Source organism: Pelobates fuscus, chromosome 11 (assembly GCF_036172605.1).
Source record: "Pelobates fuscus isolate aPelFus1 chromosome 11, aPelFus1.pri, whole genome shotgun sequence".
Classification (NCBI taxonomy): Eukaryota; Metazoa; Chordata; class Amphibia; order Anura; family Pelobatidae; genus Pelobates; species Pelobates fuscus.
The window spans coordinates 72,384,678-72,411,537 of record NC_086327.1 but is presented as its reverse complement, the minus strand read 5'-3'; the positions used below and the strand labels follow the sequence as shown (position 1 = coordinate 72,411,537).

At 44.3% G+C, this 26,860-nt stretch overlaps 1 protein-coding gene across 1 annotated transcript in view; it reads left to right on the top strand.

Annotated features, from left to right (window-relative positions):
- Window positions 1-1,602: 1,602 nt before the first annotated feature.
- LIG1 (DNA ligase 1) overlaps window positions 1,603-26,860 on the top strand; it is a 381,450-nt gene continuing 356,192 nt past the window's right edge. Inside the window, exons 1-2 of the mRNA XM_063435935.1 lie at window positions 1,603-1,699; window positions 19,343-19,419. Coding sequence (XP_063292005.1) covers window positions 19,403-19,419 — 17 coding nt within the window. The 5' untranslated portion in view covers window positions 1,603-1,699; window positions 19,343-19,402. The remainder of the gene's footprint in view (window positions 1,700-19,342; window positions 19,420-26,860) is intronic.

The following is a 26,860-nucleotide window of genomic DNA, read 5'->3' as shown; positions in this document are numbered from 1 at the left end:
TATTTAATCAATATCATTGTACGTGTATTTTGATATTAATATATATATATATATATAATTATGTATTTATTAATATTAAAATACACTTAGACAGTGTATGTGTATGTGTGTATATATACTTATGTATTTTTACACTGTTTTAATGTTTATTTTTTTTTTTCAGGCAGCAGGGGGAGTACCTGTCTCCCCCTGCTGGCAATGCCTTGGACGGCGAGGACCTCGCGATCACATGGCCCTGGGGGGTGGGGGGGGGACAGGACGCAGGGGGAATCCCTGGGCTCCCAGGTAAGTCTCCATACCGCGATCGCCGGCGACTGGGTAAGTACATAAGATCGCAGGGCGTTCTATGTCGCCCTGCGGCATTTAGAGCCATCAAAATAGGGACGGCATAGAACGCCCTGCGGTCTTAAGGGGTTAGAGGATCATACTCTTGCACATCCAGCAATGTGGTATACACGATTCAATGCACCAAATGCCACCTAGGATGCTACATTGGGAAACCACCCAGCAATTAAATGGAGAATGAATATAGACATTCACTCCATTAAACACCACAAAGAAGAATCCTATTGCACTCCTGTGGGACAACACTTTTACCCAACCTGGCCACTCAATGGAGGACCTAAAAATCAAAGTATTGAAAGTGGCTTTTAAAAATACCCAAGAAAGAAAAACTTTTGAAGCCAGAATTATCAAATTTTTGAACAGCAAGAATAGAGGAATAAATAGTGATTTGGGTTTCCTGTCCCACTACCAACACTTTACATGAACACTCCCCCAGCATGATCTTATTGTTCTGTCATATGTATCAACATTTTAAAAGGCATTCCAATATGTTTATTCTATCAATATACAAAGTTCAATGAGTCGTCTTGCTCAGAAATACTATAGATTTAAGAAAGGGAGGTTCTCCCGTAAGCTTGTCATTAAAAAATTCTGTTAGTGCAATTAAAAGGTATTAACAGATACGAATTTTATCTGATTTTTACATCTACATCACTGGACTAATACAGCTACAATCTCTACATATATATTAGATATTTTTGGACATATATAATAATTTTCTATTTGAATTTTCATTTTTAACCCCTCAAGGACACATGACATGTGTGACATGTCATGATTCCCTTTTATTCCAGAAGTTTGGTCCTTAAAGGGTTAAGGGACTGCCTTACAATCCATGCAATCTCCCTGCAAGCAATGCAATTGACTGCTGATCCTTGGGGCGTTGAAGTCTATATTTTACAGGACGACATAGTACACCGTGGCAGCAAGGCTGTAGGCAAAGAAAGGGTTAACTGCACAGAAAGGAGGTATTTTGCAGATCCGTGCTCATTGCTAGTGGTACACCAGGCACCTTGTATTTATTTGTAACACTGTATGGTTGTTGTGTTGGCCTCTGCGCTAAACACAAGTCGTCCCCAATAAAAAAAAAGTACGGTAACCTAAAGAAATGACCACATTTAACCATTAAAGAACTAGTGCTAGCATTCGTGACTAATTCAGATAGAACCCGAAGCACCTAGCGGAGATCTCGAATTACGCGAGACACATTACGTGCTGACGTCATTAGCGCAATCTGCTTTACGGCTCCTCCTTCCAGAGCTCAGTTCTTTCGCGCGAAATTCACGTCCTCTTAAAAGACCACGTCGGGAAACAAGCTCGCAAACGGGAAGCATAGCAACAATTGTTTCTATTGGCAAGTAATTCCGTTACCTACCTATTTATTTATTTGTTTTGATATTAGAATGCCAATTCCCATGGTATCGAAGCGATATGCTTGCCTAGGGGTTGGTTTTACTGTTGCCGTCTTAGTTCAGACTCCTCATGGTAGTATAGGCAGAGCAAGAGACACAACATGTATGTCCCAAATCGGTAAACGCAGTTAAAATAAAATAAGATACGCGCTATCCGCTTGGTCACAGTGAGACTGAATCCTGCTCTGCCTTATTTCAGCAAACCACTATGTCTCTGTCGTGCTATTATGAAAATTAAGAAGTCAATAAAATATGGAGGGAGACGTTAGTGTTACTTGTATTTATTGAAGTTAACAGAGCTGTTGGAATTTAGTTAGAATACTATGTGTAATTCATAGCACTTTTAATAAAACAGAGTCTTTTTTTTTGTCCGTTTTATGAAGGGAAACTATGGTCACTATAACTACAGTTTTAATGTAGTTTTATTGGTGTCTGTAGCCTGTCCCTGAAGGTCATTTAAACGACCACTATGGTCTGGGTGCCTGGTCCAGCTAGGTTTAACCCTATTTTCTATAAACATAGCAGTTTCAGAGAAACTGCTATGTTTATAAATGGGTTAATCCAGCCTCTAGTGGCTGACTCATCGACAGCCTCTAGAGGGCTTCCGCGCTTCTCACTGTGATTTTCACAGTGAGAAGACGCCAGCGTCCATAGGAAAGCATTGTAAATGCTTTCCTATGGACTGGCTGCGTGTGCAGCTCCTGCCGCGCATGCGCATTCAGCTGAGGAGGAGGAGAGCTCCCCGCCCGGCGCTGGAGAAAGAGGTAAGTTTAACCCATTCAACCCCTCCCCCACCCAGAGCCTGGCAGGAGGGGGACCCTGAGGGTGGGGGCACCCTCAGGGCACTATACTGCTGGGAAAACGAGTGTGTTTTCCTGGCACTATAGTGGTCCTTTCATGTAAACACTTTATTTTCAAAGAAAAGGCAGTGTTTACATTGCAAGCTAGTTTAACCCCTTAAGACCGCAGCCAAATGTACTAGTTGTGAACCAAAAGAAATGTAAACAAACCACAGATTTTGACTATATGTCTGTTCAACAATAATTTACCTCTTTCATATTAACCCCTTAATTAAGACCGCAGCCAAATGTACAAGTTGTGAACAACAAAACGTAAACAAAACCTGGCATTTGCGCTATATGTCTGCCCAACCGTAATTCACCTCTTTCATATTAAATGCATCCCCCCTTATTATATATAATTTTATTCAGGGGAAACAGGGATTTCATTTAACATCAAATATTTAGGTATGGAACATAATTTAATATAAAACAAATATAAAAAAATGGGAGAAAAAAATAATTTTTTTAATTTTTTTTAGTTCTATGTGACATTTTAACTGGGGATGTCAAAATACTGTTTGCTTTTACTGCAATAAAATACACATATTTGTATTCAGCGATGTCTCACGTGTAAAACAGTACCCCCTATGTACAGGTTTTATGGTGTTTTGGGAAGTTACAGGGTCAAATATAGCATGTTACACTTTTCAGTTTTTTCACATTGAAATTGAGTTTGGTTACGTTGCCTTTGAGACCGTATGGTAGCCCAGGAATGAGAATTACCCCCATGATAGCATACCATTTGCAAAAGTAGACGACCCAAGGTATTGCAAATGGGGTATGTCCAGTCTTTTTTAGTAGCCACTTGGTCACAAACACTAGCCAAAGTTAACGTTAATATTTGTTTGTGTGTGAAAAATGCAAAAAACTAATTTGAAAGCCAATTTTGGCCAGTGTTTGTGACTGGCTACTAAAAAAGACTGAACATACCCCATTTGCAATACCTTGGGTTGTCTACTTTTGCAAATGGTATGCCATTATGGAGGTAATTCTTATTTCTGGGCTACTATACGGTCTTAAAGCCAACGTAACCAATCTGGCGAATTTCATTGTGAAAAAACTGAAATGCAAGCCTTATATTTGACTCTGTAACTTTTGAAAATACCATAAAACCTGTACATGAGGGGTACTGTTATACTCAGGAGACTTTGCTGAACACAAATATTTGTGTTTCAAAACAGTAAAAAGTATTACAGCAAAAATATCGTCAGTGTAAGTGCCGTTTGTGTGCGAAAAATGCAATAAATTTCACTTTCCCTGACGATATCATTGTTGTAATACATTTTACGGTTTTGAAACACAAATATGTGTTCAGCGATGTCTCCCGAGTAAAACAGTACCCCCCATGTACAGGTTTTATAGTGTCTTGGAAAGCTATAGGGTTAAATATAGTGCTAGCAAATTAAATTCCCTATACTTTTGGCCTGGGTTGTTAGGCAGGTCCCGCAAATTGTAATTAATAAAAGGACCTAATTATGTAAAATTATTACATAAATATATATGTAAAATTATTATATATACACGTGTGTGTGTGTGTGTGTATGTGTATATGTGTGTATATGTATGTGTATATGTATATCATTTTTTTACAATTATTTTTATTTATATACAGGTATACATATAGTGATGTATACGTATATACTTGGGTATATACATATATATATTATTTCGTTCTACGTGTATTTTGATATCTATATATATTAATATCAAAATACAGTTAGAACGAAATTACATTACATGGCCATGTGCCGCCGGCCACGTGGGGGTAAGACCGCCCAGGACGTTCCATGCCGTCCTGCGGCGTTTAGAGCCGGTCAATTAAGGATGGCATAGAACGTCCTGCGGTCTTAAGGGGTTAAAGGGACCATAGTAGCCTAGACTAGTTAATCACATTTAAGTGGTCTGGGTGCAGGGTCCTTGTTCTTTTTAGATGATCTTTATGGATTGTAACAGAGTCTGACTCTGTTAAATGTTACTGGAAGTCCCCATATCCAACATCAGTGAAAAATCCATAGGGAAGCATTAAAGGGACACTCCAGGCACCCAGACCACTTCTGCCCATTGGAGTGGTATGGGTGCCAACTCCCACCACTCTTAACCTTGCAAGTGTAATTATTGCAGTTTTTTATAAACAGAAATAATTTCCTTACAGGGCTAAGTCCTCCTTTAGTGGCTGTCTATCAGACCGCCACTAGAGGGACTATCATGTTTTAAGTGAACATCCTCACGATATTCACGAGGACCTCCAGCTTCGCCAGAAGCTCCATAGGAAAGCATAGAATAATGCTTTCCTATGGGGAGGTCTAATGCGTTTGCGCGGGCATTGCCGCGCATGCACATTAGGTTTCCCCCGCCGGCAACATGGGCTGGGGGCTGGGAGGGAGAGGGGCACTGCAGGATCCTGCAGTGCCCGGAAAACGGATATGTATCTATCAGATAGCCACTAGAGGGACTTCTGTGTTCTTAGAACACGAAAAGTGTCTTAAACGACGCTGGATGTCCTCACGCTATGCATGAGGACCTCCAGCGTTGCCAGAATCCCCATAGACAGCATTGAATAATGCTTTCCTATGGGGAGGTCTTTTGCACACGTGGCCACGTCGGCGGGGAAGGAGCGTGGGCGGAGCCTGATCCAGCGCAGAGAGACATCGGCGCTGGATTCAGGTAAGTAACTGAAGGGTTTTTAACCCCTTCAGCAACATGGGATGGGGGGGGGGTGGGGGTGGGAAGGAGAGGGGCACTGCAGAGTCCTGCAGTGCCAGGAAAACGGATATGTTGAAGGCAATGGTTTCCTATTTTCCTATGGGGAGAGCCTAATGTGCTTGCGATGCATGCGTGGTAGGTCCTCCCCCTGTCAGAGAAAGTAGAGCGCAGAGGGAGATCTGCTCTGTAGTCAGGTTAATAAAGTTTTTTTAACCATTTATCTGTTACAGGGGGTCGTATTTCAAACACTATAGATTCCTTTTAAGGACGGAGGAAATTGTACAAGTCCTGACCAAATAAAAGGCTAAAATTTGAGCTATGTGTATGTTCAACCATAATTGAAGATTATGCTCACGCAGTGTACTAATAATTTTAATTTTAATGACATTTTGTTTTAATGAGTATTTTGCATAAACTTTCTTCACTAACTCCATAGCAGCAAAGAAAAAACAGTTGAAATAAAGAACCAATCAGAACATAATCAGAATATATATGTCTAAGCATATCCATATCACTTTCTCTTGCCCAATGCGACATCACAAGTCCATAATGCAACAAATAACATGTCCGATCCAACTTGATCCAACTTGAAAACCGATAATGGAATTGAGGCCTCCCAGCAATTCATAAGACTTGTTAAACTGAAAGAAAAGAGAGACTATTATCAGTAATACGGAACTGACCGCATGAAAAAATGTCTGAGTATATATATATACCTTTATAATGAATTCATCTGACTAACCATAAGATGTTATCATACATTGTCTATAAACATCTGCAATCCATACCATTGTTCATACCAGCACATAGATTTAATCCTTAGAAGTAGACTTGTACCAATTAACTCTAACTTACCTCAGTTTAGGGTGGGAACGTCAAGTTGAAAAAGGGGGGGGGGGAGAAATACTCGCCTTCTGTCATTATTAAAATTACGATTATTAGTACACTGCGTTAGCATCATCTTCAATTTTACAACATTATAGGAGGCGTCGTATTTTGCAATTTTAACGCTTAGGTAGAAGAGCGAATGCGGCGTTATAGAAATAATATCCGAAATATTGATTCGCGGGACCAGTCCGCCGCTTGTAATATGTCCGGCAGAGATGCGCCCGCCATAAAAGCCGATGATGGTGCCGCCAGCACCAAAAGATGGGTCTATTCCGGCTAGGGAGAGGTGCCATCTAATCCATCTGGATAGTGTGGTGTCCGAAACAGGACCGTGAGGGCTAAGATATGACACCAATAGTTGTGGGGCTGTCTCCATTGCCATTACATATGCCCGTAGAGCCTTGACCACACAAAGTTGGGGATCCGAGGTGAAGAATTGATAGAAGGCTGACGACGAATCGGATTTAGTCCGTCGTGAGATATGGAATGTGACTCCTTCCGGGCCGATGGTAAAGGCGTTTTTTGTCGAATGTCCGAGACGCAACAAAACCAGGCACAATAGGAAGGTGAACTTGGCTGTCAATTGTCTTAAGGATAGTAGTTTGTTTGGGGGGCTACCACCTCAGGAACTAGAGTACCACGTCCACATCCCATAGATGTGGGTATTTAGGTGCTGGAGGTCGTTTCAATGTGATGCCTCGTAGTAGTCGTCATATCAGAGAATCCTGCCCCACCGCTCTTCCTTGAGACGGTGCATGGGCTGCCGATATAGCGGACCTTATGACGTCAATGGTGCGATACGACTTGCCTTCCTTGAAGATTGACAAGAGGAAATTCATAATATCGGAAACAGGAGCTGTAAAGGGATCCAGGTCCGCACCAACTGGTCCAAGATCCCCATGCAGATGTGTCTCTCTTTCGTGTTCAAGGGGCCCAGAAGTCCCACAGTAGATCCTTAGTCGTAAATAAGTCGTTGGTACATGCTCTCCTGAAAGCGTCCAGGCTACCAAGGACAGGCGTCCGTCCAGAAGCATTGGATGTGGGTTCCCCACTGGATCCCTGAGTAGGGTGGAGTAGTCCGGCAGAAGAATTGGTTCCTTGCAGGATATCTCGAGGAGGTCTCGGAACCAAGGATGGCTCGGCCAGAGGGGCGCTAGGAGGGTTAACTTAACTACCCATCTCCGGATGTGGTGGAGAACTCTCGCAATCATAGCGAATGGGGGAAAGGCATAAACCCCTTGTGTCTGCCTGTATTGGGTGAAAGCGTCCACCGTCGAGCACTCCGGGTCTGGGAGCCAACTGTAAAACTGTGGTAATTGATGGTCATTGTGTGAGGCAAACAGATCCAGTAGGAAAGGCCCTTTCCGTTCGTTCAGGTAGGAGAATATCTGCGGGTCCAATTGCCAATCGCTGGCGTCTCTCCAGTGTTGGGAGTATCAATCTGCTGTAAAGTTCGACTCCCCTGGTAGGTGTTCTGCACGTATCGTGATGTTGTGTGGGAGGCAGTAGTCAAAGATTTCCTTCGTCAAATTCACCAGTGTTTGGGAACGAGTCCCTCCCAAATGGTTGATGTACCGTACTGCACACATGTTGTCCATCCGTAGAAGTATACAACAATTGGATTGTCCTTTCGCTAGGCTGCGTATAGCAAATTACCCCGCTAGTAGTTCCAGGCGTTTGATATGCATCGATAGTTCCTGGGTTGTCCACGTTCCTCCCGTGGTTGCTTCCCCATCTGTGGGGCCCCAACCCAGTCGGCTTGCGTCCGATTCCAGCATGAACTCGGGGTGGTTGCTGAAGATGGCACGACCATTCCATGCTTGCATGCACTTGAGCCACCATTCGAGTTCTTGGTGCACTTAGTCTGTCAGCTGAACTGGTTGGTTGTACGTGGGGTTCCATCGAAGGAAGCGGGCTTTTAACCGTTGCATGGCGCGATAATGCAGGGGGCCTGGGAATATGGCTTGTATTAATGAGGAGAGTAGGACAACAATCCGTGCCAGTTGGCGGAGCGGAATGGAGTCGAGCTTGAGTACTCTACGGATCTCTTTCCTGATGGCCGTCACTTTGGCAGACGGGAGGTGGAGTGTGCAAGACCTGGAGTCTCTCGAAGCCCAGGAATTGAATTTTTCGCATGGGGATCATTGCGGACTTGGTCCTGTTGACGATGAAACCCAGGGACTCCAACAATTGTACCGTATAAACAGTATGTTGTACGCCCAGTTCTCTCGTTTTGCAGAATAAGAGAATGTCGTCCAGATAAATTATACATCTGATCCCACTAGTTCTGAGGTGGGTTACCACTGGTTTCAACATTTGTGCTTAGCCCGAAAGGGAAGCATGGGAACCAAAGGAAGGAACGGCTGTCTTCGTGAATTGGGATCGACAGGTGTGACGGACCGCCTGCCACCCCGACTGGGTGCCTTAGTCGAAAGATGTTCCTAGTGCTCGCCAAGCTCACCATCAGCACCGCACTCGACACCATAACCACTGCAAACCCCACGAACCGCCGCAGCTTGGTTGGGGTTTCGCCTTCCTCCACCCACCCTGGACCCAAAACCGGGCTCCAGCTTCCAGTGGGTGAGCCTCTCCTTAGTCCAGAGAGCGAAACAGGAACAGCTCTTACAAGAGCTAGTGATTACACTCTGGGGAGTATAGTGATTATAGCACTCCCCATAGTGTAGTTCTCCAATCCCCCAAACATGAGCCAGACTTCATGAAGGGTAGAACAGGTCTGTTTAATGCAAGCCAGCACTCACAATTTATACAATTCCTCAAGCCAGAGGCACACCTCCTGGGCCTGATGGAACACAGGCACACAAACCAATCAGAACAATACAACGTCCGACACTCCTACATACAGCACACAAGCACTCCCCTAACTCAATTAACTCTAAGCAGAAAAAAACATGCATTTTTACAAACCCCAAAATACAACATATCCCCACAAAAGTCACATCACCTGATGGCCCCGATTGTGGGTGAACAACATATCCAACAATCACCCAGATTGGTTCAGGGGTTCAGGAATTTCCTGGAAGTCTTAATTTTTGCCCCACCGTGCACATGGTCTCATGCCCAAAACCGTTCCATTCACTCAACGGCAAAACACTGCTGGACAATTTAAGATGGCCACCGCCACATGTTTGAATCTGTTCCTGTTAAAAGTCCAAGGGGCAGAAACAGTACCTTTAAAATCCAATATGCCCAAATAGTGTTTTTAAAGGGCAACATATCCCAGGGACCATAGTCACAGGGCAAGAGGCTGGCAAGCAGGCCTCTCCAAGTAACAGTGACGAAGGTGCTTTCGTCACAACAGGTATGCGTCCTTGAGGTCTAGGCGCGTAAACCAGTCCCCTTCTTGGAAGAGGTCCCATAGTAAGTGTATGTCTTCCATCTTGAAGTGGCGGTAGGTCATGTGGGCATTCAGTTCTCTTAAATTCATCACCAGTCTGAAATCCCCAGTTTTCTTGCGAACGAGAAACATGTTGCTGAAGAAGCCTCCTTGCTCGCGTACGGGTTGTATAGCGCCCTTTGTGCGTAGTTCGCGGAGCTCCACCTCTATGAGGTGAGCGTCCGAAGCGGAGAAGCACAAGGGACGAGGAGGGTACCTCTGTACGGGGAACATTCATAACTCGATGTGGTACCCGTTGACCGTCTGTAACACCCAAGCTTCTGTGGATAGCTTTGCCCAATTCTGGGATAAAAGAGAAATACGTCCGGCAGTCATGGTTAGTTGAGACATTGACAAGTGTTGGTCTCTTACCTCTGGGGAATCTTGCGCGGGCACGTCTGCGACCACCACGTCCTCTGTCTGTGTCCCTTTGGTTGCAGGGGTCGTGTTGCCTAGAGCCTGTGTCCTGGTAAGTTTGTTGTGGGTAAAACTGCTGTGTGTCTCCCATATGGGGGCCTGAGGGCCAGAATCGGCTGGTGGCAAGGCCCCATTGCCGACCAGCCCTGGAAAAAATATCCCTTGAAGGGTTACCTCTGAAGACCTATTCAGAGAGATGAACACGTTAACATGCTTGTTAAGCTCTATCATAAAGGCCTCACTAAAAAGCTTACCCTGTGCCTGTGGGCCCAATTCTTTTACCCTCAAGTCGGCCAGTTTGGGGTCCATGCGGAAGAGTGCTATGCAGCGCCACTCTGTTGAGAGGGCCGCATTTGTGTTCCCGAGAAAGCAGAAACCCCTCTGGGTCCATTCTCGAATATCATGTGCCCATTCACGCACCATGTCCACAGTAAGTGAGTCTGCCCTGGCGTAAGCGTCATCCGCCAGGTACATCACACTGGCCAGCTGCGCTCATTGCGTCCAGGAACTTGTCTAGCGCCCCTTTAAAGCTTCTCTCGACCCCTCTGCGAGGGTCATGACCATCTCGTTCAATAAAGGCCAGCATGAGTTGGTCGAACTCTGGCGAACCAAAAGTGCATGAACCTGAGGAGATGCTCAGGCGGGGCCCATTCCCCGGAGCGGGTGTGCCATTTGATCCTGGGGTCAAACATCCTCTGCCCCGTGGCATCCAGAAATATCTCCTGTTCCTGCGTAGCGGCTGTAGCAGACGACTCCGCATCTCCTTTACACTGGGGCTCACCCAGGAAGGTCTCCTTGACGTAGGCATTGGAGCCCCAATCGCCTTCGTCGGAGTCTGAGACCTCTGCCTGACACTCGTCAAGGATGGAGAGGGAGTGGGGCATATCTTTGTCCTCATCCTAAGAAATCTCCTGAGTATATGTGGGGGCCGTGGTCACAGGTTACTGCGCTTCTCCTTAAAGGAGTCATCTGACTCATCAGAGTCCTCCATATTGTGGCAATGCTTGCCAACTGGCTTGTTCGTTTCAGAGGCCGTTGTTAATAGCTTCGCCATCGCCTTCTCCAAGGACGCAGCCACTGCGTTGGTCATGGCCTGAAGGTCAATTGGGTTTTGTGTGTTCTCCATAATTCGGGCATTAACAGGCACAGGTATGAGAGGTGGAGGGACCGCGTGGGAGGGACTTTGACAGGCCATAAAATACTTGTCGCCCAGTGACGTGAAAAGCAGATTCTTTAACACTGGGGCTCATCCAGGAAATCTGAACTGCTTCAACAGATTCCGTTAGGCAGCACTAAGGAAATTACCAAAAATTGGGTCTCACCCCTTACCAGACTACTAGGGTATACCTTAACTGGCAGTCCAACTTCCCAGGGGTAACAACACCAACCTGTACAGGTCCATGTGAGAAGACTGGAATTCACCTCTGGAATTTGGCTGAAAAAACTTTTAAAACTGGAGCCTTGCCTTGATGAGTGTGATCCTCCGCCGAAACTATACCAACAAAATGGCCACTGTGAGTCTCGCGAGAGACCCGGGCTAGCTGACAGGAAACAGCCAGCGAAAATCGCTGAGTAAAGACAGGGACTGATTGCCGCGAACGCCCGCAATGTTGTAGAGTCCACGAACGGAATACCACAGTGGAAGTGGCCAGTCATATAAATAGACCGTTCATGCAAAACAAGACGAACGGGTGAGCCTGGCCAGCCCGTTCGTGTAGAGAGACATGAAACCGTAACTGGCCGCTCTGCTCGCACAAATTATAGTGCGAACAGGCGGGGCAAGTCAGAAGACGAACAGTGGATTCCGACGTCCGTTCGTGACGAAATGCATGAACACAGGGATTGCCGCTCTGTTCGCACAGATAACAGCGCGGGAAAGGGGGTTGAAAGTGGCGAACGTAGCCATCAGAGGGAGGGGGAAAAAGGGAAACCGCTGCCGCCTCAGAAGAGGCTCTGAGGGGAGAGGGGGGAAGCCCCTCCAACAGTTAACAGCCCAATAGATATATAATAATTAAGGGATCCCCTGCCAACCCCAGGAAAGTAACCTAAACACAAAGTCTAACAGAAGACTATAACACAAATGAATAATAAAACCGTTAAGGAATTAGTACTCTGTCCTGACATGTGATGGAGCAGCAAAGAAAGAGAAAGTGATATGGATATGCTTAGACATACATACATACATACATACATACATACATACATACATACATACATACATACATACTCTGGCTACGTTTTGATTGGTTCTTTATTTCAACTTTTTTTCTTTGCTGCTATGGAGTTAGTAAAGAAAGTTAATGCAAAATACAAAGCCTCCTGTTATGTTGTAAAATTTATCTCTCTCATATTCAGTGCACCCACACTTATATAATTTTGTTCAGGGGTCAAGTGTTTATTGCAAATCAAATATATATTTTTTGTCAATCTTTCTTTTATTGAAGCATATCAGGTGGGGTACAAAACAGAAAGAGGGAAATGCAATATCTGGTTAAAGGGTGAATACAGCGGTAGCTTAAACAGTTACATTTCCTGGTAGGGGATGCTTCATTTTTTATTTTTAGTGTTAACAAAAGCGTGTTACAGTTAGCAGTAGTGCCCATCCCGATAGGTAGTTAGAGGGTGACAGTAGGTTATGCAAAACTGGAGCACATAGCTAATGAGTAAAACAATAAGGTTGTGTTAGTTAAAATAACAGTATGAAATGCCATAAACGAAACATCAAATAAGGTAAGGCAGGTACAAGTCAGAGGAGTCATATCTTATGTTTTACAAATATAACATGGCAGTAGCTTATAATCGTATGCTTATCCAATCATGCTTGTTCGGCTACTAGAAGTGACAGTATACGAATATCTGGTATTATGCCCTCCGAGCAACCACCAAGCAGGGGCCGCGCTCGCCAGGCAGCTGGAGACAGAGTAAAATTAAAACGGTGAAGTTGCATTTAAGTTAAAGACCTGTACATAAAAAATAAAATAAAGTACCATACAGTAAGGAATGAGACATGGGTGGTATCAAGCTTCCAAGCAGTGTCCCTTACAATACCGGCAACTTGACTAACCAGTGCGTGGACCGAAGAGAGTCCTTATGGTGAAGGGTAAAATAAAATAAAAGGTGTCGTGAGTCCATAAGCCAGTCCCCTTCAACCCATGGTGGTTCCCGGCATGCAGGGTTTCAGTGCAAGTCTACAGGTGTGCTTGCGGTGCGTGTCTGTGGCCGGCTTCTGTACCTCTCCGCAGAGCGGGTGTTAATGAGAGTGACTCCCTTGTCCCGGGATGGTGTGCAGGCTTGCGGCCTCTTGCCCCCGGCTCAGTGGCCGTCTGGGTCTGCGCTTTCGAGAGGGATATAGGAGCGGGTCTGATATGATGGTCTTTTAAGTATGTAGGTACTGATCAGCTGGTACAGGCGGATAATCGCTGGTGTTTCTGAGCGAAGACGGATTAAGTTATAGGCATGGTCAGGGCCTCTGTTCCTTTGGCGGTCGCCGTGGGCGGGTGTTACAGCATCCTATTCCCTGCAGTGGCTCCTCTGCGTCCGAGGGCCGCTTGTCTTCGGCCTGAGGCCTGTGTAGGCGCTCGCGCCTTTTGCCATTGGACCCATCAACAAGTCCGTGGGCCCAGGGTTCTGCCGGGACCCAGGCATCTCCCTGGGTGTATGGCAGGCTGTGGGGGGGGGGGGGGGATTCCTCCCCGTGAGCGCCAGGCTCAGAAGAAGGGTGTGCGGGCCTCTCGGCAGCGGTGTCCACAGGTGAGGTAGTTGGCGTCAAGCATATGCCAAGTGTTTCTCCGGGCGTGTGAGTCTTAGCTTGGTGAAACCCCGTGTGCCCGGGTAAGTGATGGCTGCCGGCAGACTTGTGTTCAAGGTTACATGTTCTGCGCACATGGTCTCCGCCATCTTGCGCGCGGGTCTTAGGCTGCATGTCGGTGGCGTCTCGGAGGGCCGTTTGATCTGGCTTGGTTTAGCTTAGCTTAGCTTGGACTGGGATCACCCCCCCCCGGTCCAGTGGGGGGGGGGGGGAACAGGACCGGGCCGGCAGGCTGTCAACGCGTGTCGGGCCCCGTCGGGCAGGATAGCGTTGCGGCGGCCGTCCGCTTCACTCACCGCCAGCATGGGTCCCGCCAGTTGTAGCAGGCCCCATCCTCCGAGGGACTAGAACTTCGGGAGCAAGCCTCTCCCCGGCTCAGGCAGCCAGATTACATCGAGGGTTGCAGTAAGTCACCAGTATTTCTCGCGAAAAGTCTCAGTTTGTAAGCTGTTTGGGACTCTGTTTGCAGGAGCCGAGCTGTCCTGTGACCGCTCAGCTTCGCGGCCCGGCCCCGCCCCCCGCAAATCAAATATTAATATATGGAACACAATTTTTAATGTGAATAAAATATAAAAAAAAGTGTGAGATATTAAGAAATTATTTTCCAACTTCTGCATGGCATTTTAACTGTTCATTTCATAATACTGTTAGCTTGTATTGCAATAAAATACAGACAATCCTCATTTACCTACCAGGTTCTGTTCCTAAGGCCCGGTCGTAAAATGAATTGATCGGTAAGTGAGGAGTTAAGGGATTCCCTGCTCTGGTGCGTTCGTCTATGTTCGGGGACGTTTCCCCGAACATAGACATGCCCACCAGAGCAGGGAATCCCCAAATCCCCACGACGGCTCTCATTTACGCCTGGTCGTAAGTGCGAGTCGTCGTAAATATCTTGTGAGAAGATCAGAGTGAGGGGGGGGGGGGGGGGGGGGGGAGAGAAAAAAACAAATAGAAGATTGTGTTAGAAGGGCCTTCATGCATATCCTGTAACTCTTGGATGGGAATTCATGCATTCTTAATATTAATACATAAAAAAAGAATTTTTCTCTCTCTCCCTCTTCACTCTGTGATCTTCTCACAAGATATTTACGACCCTCTGCAAGAATGGTGTCTGTTCTATCAAACCTGTGTTTTATCTGCACTCATGTTGCTTCAACACCTGTATCACAACTTAATTTTTAAATCTATACGTCGTCTTGCTCAGAAATGTTATAGACTTAAGGGAGGTTCTCCCCAAAGCTTGTCATTAAATTCTGTTAGTTCAATAAAAAGGTATTAAAAGATAGAAATGTTATGTTTTTTTTACATCTCTCTCTCTCTCCTATTTCCCCACAACAGCTCTCACTTGCGCCTGGTCGCAAGTGCTAGTTGTCGTAAAACAGGTAGGTTGCTAAATGAGGACCACCTGTACATATATTTGGATACTGTGATGTCTAACGGGTACAACGATCCTTCCCTCCCAAGCAGGTTTTATGGCATTTTGGAAACTTACATGGTCAAATAAAGAGCTTGCCCTTTTCAGTTCTTACACAACACAATTTGCCAGATTAGTTTGCTGGGCCTATGTTGCCTTTGAGACTTTATTGCAAACCAAGAATAGAAATTACCCCCATCATGACATAACATTTGCAAAAGTAGAGAACCTAGGGCAGGGGTAGGCAACCTTTTAGCAGCACCGTGCCAATATAGGATTGTGATGTCCCGTAGCGTGCCGTCCTATTTTTTTTTTTTTCAATTAAGGTGTGTATGCTGCCATATTCTGCTTGTTATTTTTACTGTAATTGCTTTGTATCGTTGTATATGTGCGTATATGCAGGGCCGTCTTTAATATTGACTGGACCCTGGGCAAAGCATTTGCTTGGGGCCGCCTGGACCCAGTCCCCCCTTCCTCCTCCCCAGGAGTGCAATCACGTCCTCCACCCCAACGCTGACACACTCAGACATGCTGACACACTCAGACACACACACACACACAGATATGCTGACACTCACACACAGATATGCTGACACTCACACACAGATATGCTGACACTCACACACAGATATGCTGACACTCACACACAGATATGCTGACACTCACACACAGATATGCTGACACTCACACACAGACATGCTGACACACACCCCGATATACTGACACATACACCAATATACTGACACACACACACACCGATATACTGACACACACACACACACCGATATACTGACACACACACACACACACCGATATACTGACACACACAAGCATTCTAACACACACAAAATTTACACTTTAAAACCCACCCTCCAGTTTCCTACCTTTCCTCCCAGCCTGCTGCCGAAAATCAAGGGGTCCACTCGCGCTGTTAAAGCGCCTCAGCGCGCGACCAGACCCCTGCTGACAGAAGCCCACCGAGTGGCCCTTTGTGCATGGGCCAGCCGGTGGGCCTCCTTAGTGTGCGGATTACCGGCCGGGGGGTGAGAAATAGTTGAGGCCAGCGGGGCTCACGGTGCAGCTGCCCCATTTGCCCGAGTTAAAGACGGCCCTGCATATATGAGCTATTATATTGTATATGTTCATGAGTAGTTTATGGTATTGTGTATGATACATATGAATGTAAGCTGTGTATGAGGGCTGCTTGTGAAATTGTGTGTGTGGATGGATATGTCACATTGTGTGTTTGGTAGGGTGTGGTGGTTGTTTGGGGTATTGCATGTGAGAGGCTGCATGTGGGGTTGTGTGCATGTATGTGGATTGTTAGTGTTGTTGCGTTTGTTCGGATTGTGTGTATGTTTGTGTGTGGGCTGTCTGTATTATTTGTATGTTGGGAAGGGTTATTCTGCATTTCTGTGTATATCTAGCAGTGTGGGTGACTTCCCTGGGTTCCAGTGGGGACCAGGCCGGCCAGGTACATGTAAAAGACAGGAGCGTGCTGCTCTACTACTGTGTGGATTCCCATTCACAAGTGCTGGGAGGAAGTGATCTGAGATGTGCTGCTATGCATAAATTGAGGATTGCCCTTCACCACCTTTTCGGATTACCAGATATCTGAAGTTTTACTGGGACTCCTGATAGGCCAGAGCCTGTTTGGCTCTAGCAGCCTTGAGTGCCGTGCAAAGGCACCTCGAGTGCCGTGCATGGCACTAGTGCCGTAGGTTGCCTACCCCTGACCTAGGGTATTCAAAATGGGATATGTCCAGTTTTTTTAGTAGCCACTTGGTCACAAAGTTGGTATTCTGATCCAATATCTGTGCCTGACCTCATAAATGATCTACTGGATAAATGGGCAAAAATGCCCACAGAAATACTCCAAAATCTTATGGAAAGGTTTCCTAGAAAAATGGAAGCTATTTATAGCTACACAAAGGGGGACCAATTACATATTAATGTCTATGTATTTAGCATGCAATTTGATAAGTCCCTGGTGGTGTGATGGCTGTCTTTTTTTTTCCCCTTAGTGTGTACATATGGAAGAGATTAGAAGTCCTCTCTCCTTGTCATAGATAATACAATAATCTAATACGAGATTTGAGTAAATGTGTAAAAAAAAATTAAATTAGAAAATAGTAAATAAAATTGATTAGTAAAAGTACAAAAAAATTAAAATTAGTAAACAATGATACATTTTAAGTTATAAAAATATCTAAATATATAAAAGAATTATCTGATGCAGTGTATTCTTTATAGAATTCTTTATATTTAGATATTTTTATAACTTAAAATTTCTTTATTATTTATTTTTTGTACTTTTACTCATCAGTCTTATTTTTTTTTTACTAATTTTTATTTTCTATTTTTTTTTTTACACTTTTACTCATACATTTCTTATCCGATTATTGTACACTGCTCAAAAATAAAGGGAACATTTAACACAATGCTGTTGTGCAAATGGGATAGACAACAGGTGGAAATTATAGGCAATTAGCAAGACACCCCCCAATAAAGGAGTGGTTCTGCAGGTGGTGACCACAGACCACTTCTCAGTTCCTATGCTTCCTGGCTAATGTTTTGGTCACTTTTGAATGCTGGCGGTGCTTTCACTCTAGTGGTAGCATGAGACGGAGTCTACAACCCACACAAGTGGCTCAGGTAGTGCAGCTCATCCAGGATGGCAATGCGAGCTGTGGCAAGAAGGTTTGCTGTGTCTATCAGCGTAGTGTCCAGAGCATGGAGGCGTTACCAGGAGACAGGCCAGTACATCAGGTGACGTGGAGGAGGCCGTAGGAGGACAACAACCCAGCAGCAGGACTGCTACCTCCGCCTTTGTGCAAGGAGGAACCGAAGGAGCACTGCCAGAGCCCTGCAAAATGACCTCCAGCAGGCCACAAATGTGCATGTGTCTGCTCAAACGGTCAGAAACAGACTCCATGAGGGTGGTGTGAGGGCCCGACGTCCACAGGTGGGGGTTGTGCTTACAGCCCAACACCGTGCCGGACGTTTGGCAGTTGCCAGAGAACACCAAGATTGGCAAATTCACCACTGGCACCCTGTGCTCTTTACAGATGAAAGCAGGTTCACACTGAGCACATGTGACAGACGTGAGAGTCTGGAGACACCGTGGAGAACGTTCTGCTGCATGCAACATCCTCCAGCATGACCGGTTTGGCAGTGGGTCGGTAATGGTGTGGGGTGGCATTTCTTTGGGGGGGCCGCACAGCCCTCCATGTGCTCGCCAGAGGTAGCCTGACTGCCATTAGGTACCGAGATGAGATCCTCAGATCCATTGTGAGAACATATGCTGGTGCGGTTGGCCCTGGGTTCCTCCTAATGCAAGACAATGCTAGACCTCATGTGGCTGGAGTGTGTCAGCAGTTCCTGCAAGACGAAGGCATTCATGCTATGGACTGGCCCGCCTGTTCCCCAGACCTGAATCCAATTGAGCACATCTGGGACATCATGTCTCGCTCCATCCACCAACGTCACGTTGCACCACAAACTGTCCAGGAGTTGGCAGATGCTTTAGTCCAGGTCTGGGAGGAGATACCTCAGGAGACCATGCACAACCTCATGCACAGGCATTGTAGGGAGGTCATATAGGCATGTGGAGGCCACACACACTACCGAGCCTCATTTTGACTTGTTTTAAGGACATTACATCAAAGTTGGATCAGCCTGTAGTGTGTTTTTCCACTTTGATTTTGAGTGTGACTCCAAATCCAGACCTCCACGGGTTGAAAGATTTGTTTTCCATTTTTTTTATTTTTGCGTGATTTTGTTGTCCGCACATTCAACTATGTAAAGAACAAAATATTTCAGAAGAATATGTAATTCATTCAGATCTAGCATGTTATTTTTGTGTTCCCTTTATTTTTTTGAGCAGTGTATTATCTATGAGACAGTCATCACATGACAAGGAGAGGGTTTCTAATCTTTTAAATTCTTAATTATCGGTTAATAGGTTCCCTATTCCTCTCTACCCATCTCACTGTACTGCATTTAAGCAGTAAACTCTCCATATTTTTTCTACTTTTGCTCTACTTAACTCCTATTTTTATATCTAGTGTACATATGTGTTTATGTATAATTTAAATCATTTTTTTCTTTCTCCTTTAGGGCCTTTTAAAAGACCTTGAAATTCTGAAATTTACTATATATTTGTATTTTCTGGCAAGAATGCAACGAACAATAAAGTAAGTTTAATAGGTATACTTTCGTTTATCATTTAACTGTGGGTGCATTATAAAGTTATCTTTCTTTTCCACACTGTAGTTTAGATTGTATCAGTGTTTGAATTTATTCATACATTGCCTCTAAAATCTTATAGTGGATAAAGTATTGCTATGAAAATGTGCTTGAAACTTAATGATCAGCGGCTGGTATGCCTGTGTGCTTTACTTGTGTCAATATCCAATGCAATGGCTGGATGTTTTCTATTAGTCCTACTGCTCCACTTAATTTTTTTACAGCAGAGCAATATTACCTAATTACCATACTGTCAGTAGAGCTACACTATCCCAAACAATGTTTGCTTAAATTCCCCCATATACACAAATTGATTCCTGCACTCACGCTAATGCATCCCTTAATGACCGGGTGCCAGCCATACATAGCTAATGTATCCAGAAAATCCAATTAGATGGCTGCACTCACGGTTTTGTAAAAGTCCAAAGTTTATTGTAGTAGCCTAAAAATATCTGCGATCAACGTTTCAGTCCTTCCAGGAGGACTTTCATCAGGATCATAAAAACTTTTTGATGAAAGTCCTCCTGGAAGGACTGAAACGTTGATCGCAGATATTTTTATGCTACTACAATAAACTTTGGACTTTTACAAAACCGTGAGTGCAGCCATCTCATTGGATTTTATATATATATATATATATATATATATATATATATATATATATGTGTGTTGTCTGTTATGTTTTACCGAAACGTACAATATGAGAAAAGCAAAGAACATGCCCTGCATTTGATTTAATGTGCAGGATGTCCCTGCTTCTGGACTTATTATGAAATACCTTTCAGTGCAAAGCACTACTGCTTAAATAATCCTTCACTCATGCAGGATTTAAATACAGATGGAGTTTCCACTCTTTTTCCATCAGTATTATATATTATAATATTGATATGTTATATTTTTTTTCCAGAAGTTCAGTCTTCAAACATAAAATAATAATTGTGGAAAGCAGTCAGTCGTTTCCTTAAAACCTAAAAGCGGTTATAGAAAAGAGCTAACCTACTCTGAGAAATTTTGTGGAATCTATTGCAGACGTTTTCTGTTAAGAAGCTGTAATCAAACCTTTTGTCCCATTGTGGACCTGAATTTAGTGAACAAATTTATCGAACAAATACTTTATAGAATGGAAACAATTTCTTCTTCCACCCAAATTAACCACTACATTAAAACCACCTGCTTAATATCATGGTGCCAAAACAGCTCTGATATGACCCCGACGCTGGTTCACAGGTTGTCCTTCTTTGCACCACTTTTGGCAGTTACGAACCATTGCATACCAGTAATGTCCCACAAGAGTTGATGTTTTGGAGGTGCTTTAACCATGTTTTCTAGCCATCACTGTTTGGCCCTTGTTAAAGTCACTGAGAACTGTTCGCTTGCCTGTTTTTTCTGCTTCCAAAGCATGAAATTCTAAAACTTACTGTTCACTTGATACTTAAAGGGAAACTCCAGGCACCCAGACCACTTCAGCCCATTGGTGTGGTCTGGGTGCCAACTCCCACCACCCTTAACCCTACAAGTGTAATTATTGCAGTTTTTATAAACTGAAATAATTTCATTACAGGGTTAAGTCTGATAGACAGCCACTAGAGGGACTTCCGTGTTTTAAATGATGCTGTACGTCCTCAGGCTATGCATGAGGACCTCCAGCATCGCCGGAATCCCCATAGGAAAGCATTGGATAATGCTTTCTTATGGGGAGGTCTAATGCACATGTGGCCATTGCTGCGCATGCACATTAGGTCTCCCCCGCCGGCAACATGGGGTGGGAGGGAGAGTGGCACTGGGAGAGTCCCTTTAACATATTTCACCCCTTGACAGATGCCATTGTGACAATATAATCAATGTTATTCACCTTACCTGTCAGTGGTTTCAATGTTGTGGCTAGTCAGTGTATAAGGCAAGGATATCCTTTGATATAAAGGACTATTTTCTTTTCCTCATTCCTCAAAAAAGCCAAAAATATTGCAGTAAAAGGAAATATTTTTTTTCATCTTTTTGCAAATTTATGACTGCCCATTGGACTCTACTCTCACAGAATGTTGAGTTTCTTACTGTACTAACTGCCCCTATAAGGAATATATCTGATTCCTTATGTAGTCGACTGTCTCAGAACTGCATGCTCAAAAAAGGCACTAAAGAAAGATCCGCAAACAATCTCCTTTCAAGCCAGAAGAAAAAGCTTAAAAATAAAACTTGCTTCTTGCAAAAAAGATTCTGCAGTGTAAGGAAAGACTTACGGTTGTTAGGTGTCTAACAACCAATCAGTCCCAGCTGTCGATTGGATAAAAACACATATGCATCCTATCCAAAAGAATACTCTTCAGGAATGGAATTGTTCAATCTATTCCCTGGATGCAATCATAAACATCATAGACAGTAGTGCAGTTGGTGCTTTGGGCTGGTTACTAATCAGTGTTGGTGCACAAGGCTGTCGCTTGCTCTCCAGACGCTCCCAGAATCGCCTACATATGGCGTCGAATTTGGCCTGGAAGGCTGCTGCCCAATCGCTGGGAGTCAGTTGCTCTTTGTGGACCGTGGTGTTGTCGGCCATACCGCGCCTGCCATCCCGTGTATATATAATATATACACACACATACTTGGGGCAGGAGAGCTGCAAGGGGAGCCTGGGACAGAGGAAGAACAGGGAAAGCCTGGGGCTGAGAAAAAAAGATCTAGCAAAGAAACATATACATTTGAAATAACATAGAAACATAGAATGTGACGGCAACCATTTGGCCCATCTAGTCTGCTCAATTTTCTAAATACTTTCATTAGTCCCTGGCCTTATCTTATAGTTAGGATAGCCTTATGCCTATCCCACGCATGCTTAAACTCCTTTACTGTGTTAACCTCTACCACTTCAGGTGGAAAGCTATTCCATGCGTCCACTACCCTCTCAGTAAAGTAATACTTCCTGATTTTATTTTTAAACCTTTGTCCCTCTAATTTAAGACTGTCCTCTTGTTGTGGTAGTTTTTCTTCTTTTAAATATAGTCTCCTCATTTATGTGTTGATTCCCTTTATGTATTTAAATGTTTCTATCATATCCCCCCCCTGTCTCGTCTTTCCTCCAAGCTATACATGTTAAGATCCTTTAACCTTTCCTGGTACGTTTTATCCTGCAATCCATGGACCAGTTTAGTAGCCCTTCTTTGAACTCTCTCTAAGGTTTCAATATCCTTCTGAAGATACGGTCTCCAGTACTGTGTACAATACTCCAAGTGAGGTCTCACCAGTGTTCTGTACAATGGCATGAGCACTTCCCTCTTTCTACTGCTAATACCTCTCCCTATACAACCAAGCATTCTGCTAGCATTTCCTGCTGCTCTATTACATTGTCTGCCTACCCTTAGGTCATCGGAAATAATCACCCCTAAATCCCTTTCCTCAGATGTTGAAGTTAGGACTCTATCAAATATTCTGTACTTGGGTTTTTACGTCCAAGATGCATTATCCACATTAAATGTCAGTTGCAACAACAACTCTGACCATTTTTCTAGTTTATCTAAATCATTTGCCATTTGGCTTATCCCTCCTGGAACATCAACCCTGTTACATATCTTAGTATCATCAGCAAAAAGACATACCTTACCATCAAGACCTTCTGCAATATCACTAATAAAAATATTAAAGAGAATGGGTCCAAGTACAGATCCCTGAGGTACCCCACTGGTGACAAGCCCAAGCTTCGAATATACTCCATTGACTACAACCCTCTGTTGCCTGTCACTCAGCCACTGCCTTACCCATTCAACAATATTGGAATCTAAACTTAAAGATTGTAGTTTATTGATAAGCCTTCTATGTGCAACAGTGTCAAAAGCCTTACTGAAATCTAGGTAAGCAATGTCTACTGCACCACCCTGATCTATAATTTTAGTTACCCAATCAAAAAAATCAATAAGATTAGTTTGGCATGATCTCCCTGAAGTAAACCCATGTTGTCTCTGATCTTGAAATCCATGTGTTTTTAGATGTTCAACAATCCTATCCTTTAATATGGTTTCCATCACTTTCCCCACTACTGAAGTAAGGCTTACTGGCCTATAGTTGCCCAACTCCTCCCTATTACCTTTCTTGTGAATGGGCACAACATTTGCTAACTTCCAATCTTCTGGGACTACTCCTGTTAACAATGATTGGTTAACAATGATACGAAGGGAAAAAGCTTAGTGGTTTTGCTAGTACACCACTAAGCTTTTTCCCTTCGTATAGTGGCAGTACTCACAAGTGGGATGTTCCTTCCGGTCTTGGACAAGAAGCTCCCCCTTCTTTTAGATTTATATCTATGCTCCGCCTTCTGCCTCTATAAAGCCTGTAAGTCCTGAACACTCACCAGTTCTTCTTGTCCCGGCAAACGGGACGGACAGGTTTCCCCCGGTCTGGTGGAGAATGGTGCGATCAGCACAGGCTGCTGATCGAGGAGGTTAGTGCCCCGATAGCTCTCCGGGCGGGATCTGAGTGGCACAGTGCTTCCGGTTTCACGTTACGGAACGCGACCGGGTACTGCTCTTTATGTGGCTTGCTCGTTGAGTTCCCGGGCGGTCCTCCTCGTGGCTTTACGCATGCGCACAGCGGTGGAACGCACGCCCGGGAGGAGTTGCGTTCCACCAAACACGGAATCGCGCTACTGAGCATGCGCGAGACGGTGTTGGCGCCAAATTCAAAAAAATTAAATACAAAGCTGTGTAGAACCTTTCTTACCCCAAGGGTGGGTGTACAGTTCTGGTTCTCCGTGTCTCCAGCCCTCCTACACGGACCTTAGGTGGTTTAAGGTGAGGTTTAATTTTTTAAACTCTCCTTTTATTTCACTTATGCTTATGCATGCTTCATTAATGTATTTTATTAATTTTACTATTCTGGTATTTCACAGATATGTCCAGCCCTATATCTCCGGATAAGGCAGATAAAGACAAGATGTCAACATCTGTTCCCTAAAAAGCCACAAGTTAAGCGTTTATCTTGTCTGGAATGTGCTGTACCTCTACCTGACGGATGTCGCAAAAAGACATGTAATCAGTGCGCTTCAGAATTACTGGAGAAAACAAAACAGACGGATATGGCATCCTTCCTGGGGTGGTTTCAGGATAATTTGTCCCAGACATTTGAGTCTTTTAAAGATTCTGTAAAGAAACAGCCGGCTATTCAAGAAAATCTGCCTAAAAAACGTAGGAGGAATAGATCTCCTTCTGTGTCTGACGTCTTGTCAGGAGAATGTTCTTTTTCTTCCCCTTTGGATATTTCCAGCCTGGCTTCAAGTGTGGAGGAGGGCTTCCCACCAGAAGAGCTGAAGAAATTTATTAAAGAAGTAACGACAGCTGTACAAGAAACTGAACCTACCAAGGGTAAGGTTAAAGGTTTCCCAATGTCTCCTAAAATTTTGTATGTCCTTCATAGAGAATGGAAGAATCCTGAAAGACGTGCGTTTATTTCAAAGCATTTTAAACTGATGTTTAAGCTACAGTCTGAAGACAAATGGGAAGATCTTCCTAAAGTGGATATTCAGATTGCCCAGCTGTCAAAGAAAACCACTATACCCATTGGAGAAGTCTCAGGTCTTAAAGACCCAATGGACAAACGAGCCGAAACGTCATGCAGAAGAATTTTCCAGGCCGCAGGATATCAGTGCAGAGCTGAAATTGCATGTTCAGCGGTTCTCAGAGCTCAGAGCGTGTGGCTACAAGCCCTGGAAGATTCCCTTATGGGAAAATCCGATACAGATCCTTCCCATCTCATGTTCCTATTGAAGCTATCCAATGAATTCCTTTCAGATGCCTCTGAGGAGTTTCTTCGTCTATCAGCAAGAATTATGGGGTTGTCATCAGTAGCCAGAAGAGCACTTTGGCTACGAACATGGACAGCTGATTCTGCATCCAAGGCAGCCTTATGTGAATTACCCTTTTAGAGGCAAAAACTTTTTGGTACTCCTTTAGAAGACATTATTAAACAGATGTCGGATACAAAGAAAGCCCTACCTCTGGAACCAAGAACCCAGGGTAATAAAAGAATTCAGTACAGGGGTCAGCTGTCCTTTCGTTACCAAGGGCGGTTTCGCAGGTTTCACAAACATGGTGGGAACAACAGCCAGTGGTCTAGACAGGAATCCAACAGGCAAGACAAAAAGAGGAAGTTTTGACGCCAAAAGAGTGGGAGGACGCGTTCAGTTCTTCACCCACGAATGGAGAAAGAGTACTTCAAATGGGTGGATTATAAGAACCGTTTTAGAAGGTTACAAGATAAAGTTTTTGTCAAGACCACGTCCATCCTTCCTTCTGTCAAGCTATCCTTCAAGGGTAAAAACAGAGGCTCTCCTAACAGAAGCACTCCTTCTTTTAAGAAAAGATGTGGTAGAGAAGGTACCCAAACGTTGGGAATTTCAGGGTGTTTACTCACGCCTTTTCCTGGTTCAAAAACCAGATGGATCCTTTCGGCCGATCCTGGACCTGAAACAAGTCAACACCTGCATACCATACCAGAAGTTCCGTATGGAAAGTATTCTGTCGGTAACGCACATTCTACAAAAGGGAGATTACATGGCAAAGTTAGATTTAAAAGATGCTTATCTCCATGTACCAGTTTCAGAATCTTCCCGGAAGTTTCTCAGATTTGCTGTTCTAACAAGAAAGCGAAGGATTCTCCATTTACAATTCAAGGCTCTTCCCTTTGGACTGTCCTCAGCTCCTCGAGTTTTTACAAAGATCCTGGCCCCCATAGCAGCAGTTTTACATCTCAAAGGTATCTCGATTGTTCCTTACCTGGACGATTGGTTCCTGAAAGCTCAATCACGGCATCTGCTAAAACTTCATCTCAAGATTGCTATGAAGGTTTTAAAAGATCACGGTTGGATCCTGAACCTGGAAAAATCCAAGTTGACTCCGTCTCTGAGTCTAGAATTCTTGGGGCTTCAGGTAGAATCACAGTCCCTCTCTTTTTCTACCAATAAAGAAAAAATTGAGGATTTTAAGAGCCGTTTCAAAGCTGCAAAAAAACCTAAGCTCAATCAGGGATGCTATGAGGTTACTAGGCCTCCTCACTTGTGCAATCCCAGCAGTGGCCTGGGCAAAGGCAGAATCAAAACCATTGCAATGGGACATCCTTTCCCAATGGACACGAAAACAGGAAGATCTAGACTCTGCCTTCCACCTATCCGAGGGAGTGAAAAGACAACTGAACTGGTGGAAAGACAGAAGCAACATCTCAAAGGGCCTATCGTTTGCACAAAAACAGTGGATTACGATAACCACAGATGCCTCCCAGACGGGTTGGGGCGCCCATCTAGGTTCTCAGTTCCATCAAGGTCTTTGGAACAGAGAAGATGCATGCGCATCCTCAAACTTCATGGAGTTAAAAGCGGTTTGGAAGGCTCTGGTTTCCTTCAGCACTCATCAC